Below are 3,529 nucleotides of genomic sequence, written 5' to 3'. Positions count from 1 at the left end.
TGTGAAGCGGTACGAGTCACCAGCCTCCCTTAGATGATAGATCAACAGTTGTCGCTCGTCCCGGCAAAGTGAATAGGTACTGTGGCATTTCTAGAGTTGTCGACACGAGCAGGCCTCACACTGCCCTCCTTGATTCAGCGTAGCAATATACCGGCCTTGTCAGTGTCGGCAAAAATGGCTGCGTCAGTTGAAACTGAAATAGTACTAGCTGCTGGTGGCGGACAATTAACGTTAGGCTTTTGCCTCCTACTCGTGCCTGCCACTAGGCTTTTTGGTGCAAATCAAAGACCGTCGAATAGTCCTAGTACTTTTCTTGTGCACCAGTAGGAGGCACCAGATGGTGCAAATCAAAGACCGTCAACTCAAAGATATATCTTGTCCTGCAATCAAACCAGCATTTTCATTTCCGTGTCTATCTTGAATTCTTGATCATCATTTGTTACATGGAAAAGAACGGCATGCATGCACGCCCCAAATCATGCTGCTTTCACAATATACTCATCACGTAGTAATAATTAAACAAGTGGACATAGAGTCACGCCCATCATCACACGCGACGGTATAGTAGTAGCAGTATCTACAATTATCAAAGCCCCAACTGTCTAACCACTACGCACACCAAGGCAAGCCGATAAGCACGTCGTGGTACGATCAAGTCAACCGCCGCAGCCGCCACCGCAACCGCCGCCGCACCCACCGCCTCCTCCGCACCCGGAGCTGAGCGCCGAGCCGACGATGACGCCGGTGGCCAGGCCGGCGCCTGCGCCGAGGGCCAGCCCCGCGCCGGCACCCATGCGCCCTCCCTGCTTCCTCCCGGCGTCGACGGGCGGCGGCGGGTACGCGTAGCCCGGGGGCGGCTGCTGCGCCGGGTATCCGTACGCCCCGGCGGGAGGCGGCGGCGGGTAACCCTGGCCGTAGTAGTAGACGTTGTTGTTGTCCTGCCGGTGCGGCTTCTTGGCCCCCTTGGCGCAGCCGAAGGCGGCCACGGCGGCCACCGCCACCGTCGCCACGACAGCGAAGGCCACGAGCGCCGCGGGGCTCCCCAGCCCCAGGTCGTGGGCGAACGCTCCTGCGTGCTGCGCGGCCAGAGGCCCCAGCCTCACCATTGCTGCTTTCGGCTGGAGGAGGAAGGAGAGGGCGGAGCTGGCTAGGGAGGAAAGTTGTGGGAAGAGCTTGCGCCTTGCGGGGCGGGGAAATAATAAACCTGGTGCGGCAGTTGGATCGCCGATCGCGGGGTCAAAGTCTTCGGTGTTCGGTTCGGCTAAACTATGAGCGATCGATCAGGGAGGCGCGGGTGGAATATATATCTAGCAAAACTACGCGTGCAACCTCCCAAGACCGGCGACTTTGGGGGGCACCAAGGAATTTCCTCCGGGATCTCTCGCTTTCGTAGGCTATTCACAAGGACGAAAATTCAGAGGGGAATTCCCACGAATCCTCCCCTGCATTTGTGGGTAATTTATGCACGTCCGGTTGCTTCGGAGGCAAGGGAAGCCCCATGATTTATTTTGTTTGTTTGTTTGCCGTGGAAGAAATCCCATGATTTGGATCGATTTGTTATCTAGTAGAGCGGTTTATATATTTCGGTTATCTTGGGATTGGGATAGAGCCAGTTAAAAACGCCAACTCCGTCTCAGCCGTATGTTGATCACAAGAAAGCATATCCAATTATCCGTGCGGGAGACGAGAGGCAGTTTGGATTAATTTACACTTGCCGCGGCCACGCAGCCTATTTTTCTCCGCCAACCCCGTAGGATACGGACACATTGGCCCATGCACGCATGCATGCTGGGAACCGGTGGTTTTCGCCTTTTCCCACCATAATTTCTGCGGATTGGTTGTGGTCTATGTTGCTCAAAAAGAAAGTTTAGATGGATGGTGATGGCAGATATAATTGACGTGCAGAGCAAGATCTGATTGGCGCTTAAGCTCATGAGGCTAGCCATAGTGGGAGTAACTTAGGTAGTAACATAACACATCCCAAGAAACAATTGCTTATGTGGCATGGAGTTAATGAAGAAAGAGATGCTTGTGGTAACATAATATGTTACTGTAACATAACACACCCCGAGGCAAAATGAGTCTATATCTCAATTAATGAAGGCTTGCATGTTACCATCCATATGTTACTACCCACTATGAAGGTAGTAACATAGACTAATAACATATGCATGTTACTAATCTAAGTTACTCTCCACTATGACCAGCCTGAAAGGTGACGTGAAAAACTTAATTAACTTGCGTCTTCCATGGTGGCTTCCCAAAAGCGAGGCACGGCAAGTTGCATATTTTTGGCGTTTGGCACGAGTGCCCACATGCCACCCTTCCGTCCACCAGTGCCTAAATTCATGTAACATTGAAGTAGTTTGGATGCCAACAACCTTGCCAAAAAAACATAGAGAAATGGCTCATTGCTACCCAATCGAGGTGGGCCAAGAGTAATAACAATAAAGAGAGATAAGCCAGAGATTCTCACGCGTGCTTGCAGTTGAGGTGGTCCCCACTCGATAGCAAGTAGTAGTATATTGTAGGCATCACTAAAATATCTGAATTTTCCTAAATTAGAATACTGTTTTCGAATTATTTCAAAGAAATTTCATTGAATTTAAATAACATTTTGCTTTGGATTTAACTTTGATTTAACGTGATATATGAGGTGAAGATTTTTTTTGGTACCACCAAATTTCATCAAAATTTTAAACTTTGCGTGAGTGAATAGAAATTTGGTTACACCTAGTAAAGTTGAAACTGCATTATATATATCCTTGAGAGAGTTAAGATGTCCTAGTTTAGGATACACACAAACACAATGCCACTTGGTAGGAGGATCATGCACAATTGAAGATTACATTTTAATGTTAATCATGTACTTAGTCAAACCATTATAGGTTGACAAGAAGTTAAAATGTCTCCATGTTGCGCCGCATTTGGCAACAAAACTCTTGCAAAATGAAGGTGGAAGAAAACACATATCTGGTCACTGATTCGATTATAAGTAATCGATTCCTTACACCAATCATGTAATCGTTGTTTTTTCCCTCCTGGACCTCTCTCCTTTTCACGCTATTCACAACAACGAAAATGCACATGCGAGTTCACACGAATCCTCCCTGCATGTGTGCATATCTGTTTGTACACCTCCGTTGCTTGCTTCGGAGGCAAGTGAAGTCCCATGATTTTGATCGGGTTGTTATCTTACTATATCGAGGGATAGAGACAACCCCGGATGTCTTTGCCATAAGTCTACGAGCGGATATCCAATTATCTGTGTGAGAGATAATTCACTTTGCAACCTTTTCCATTTTGTGAAAAGGTCTCCACTTTATATTGAAATTTCATTTGCTGTACAAACCACCTCAGAAGTGATAGAAACTACAAACATGCCCTCTGACATGCGAAGACCATGAATGGACGGACGCGATTGCACATGTCGGCACTTCTACCTTAAAACAAAAGTAGCGCCATACGATGTCAACACAAGGCTCTATCAGATCAGACACCGATAGAAGGGGGTGGTGAGTAGGGAAGT

General features: G+C 48.0%; 1 protein-coding gene across 1 annotated transcript; it reads right to left on the bottom strand.

Moving 5' to 3' along the window:
* Positions 1–371: 371 nt before the first annotated feature.
* On the bottom strand, positions 372–1,410 carry LOC119368552 (protein SRC2 homolog). Its single transcript, XM_037633782.1, has one exon. The coding sequence runs from the start codon at positions 1,104–1,106 to the stop codon at positions 657–659; it is 450 nt and encodes a 149-aa protein (XP_037489679.1). The 5' UTR covers positions 1,107–1,410; the 3' UTR covers positions 372–656.
* Positions 1,411–3,529: the final 2,119 nt, after the last annotated feature.

The sequence above is a fragment of the Triticum dicoccoides genome, chromosome 2B (assembly GCF_002162155.2).
Source record: "Triticum dicoccoides isolate Atlit2015 ecotype Zavitan chromosome 2B, WEW_v2.0, whole genome shotgun sequence".
In the NCBI taxonomy this organism is placed as follows: domain Eukaryota; kingdom Viridiplantae; phylum Streptophyta; class Magnoliopsida; order Poales; family Poaceae; genus Triticum; species Triticum dicoccoides.
This window is presented reverse-complemented; position numbering and strand designations above follow the sequence as displayed.

Coding starts and splice junctions, on each gene's coding strand:
- LOC119368552 (XM_037633782.1), bottom strand. CDS start 1,106: ATGGTGAGGCTGGGGCCTCTGGCCGCGCAGCACGCAGGAGCGTTCGCC.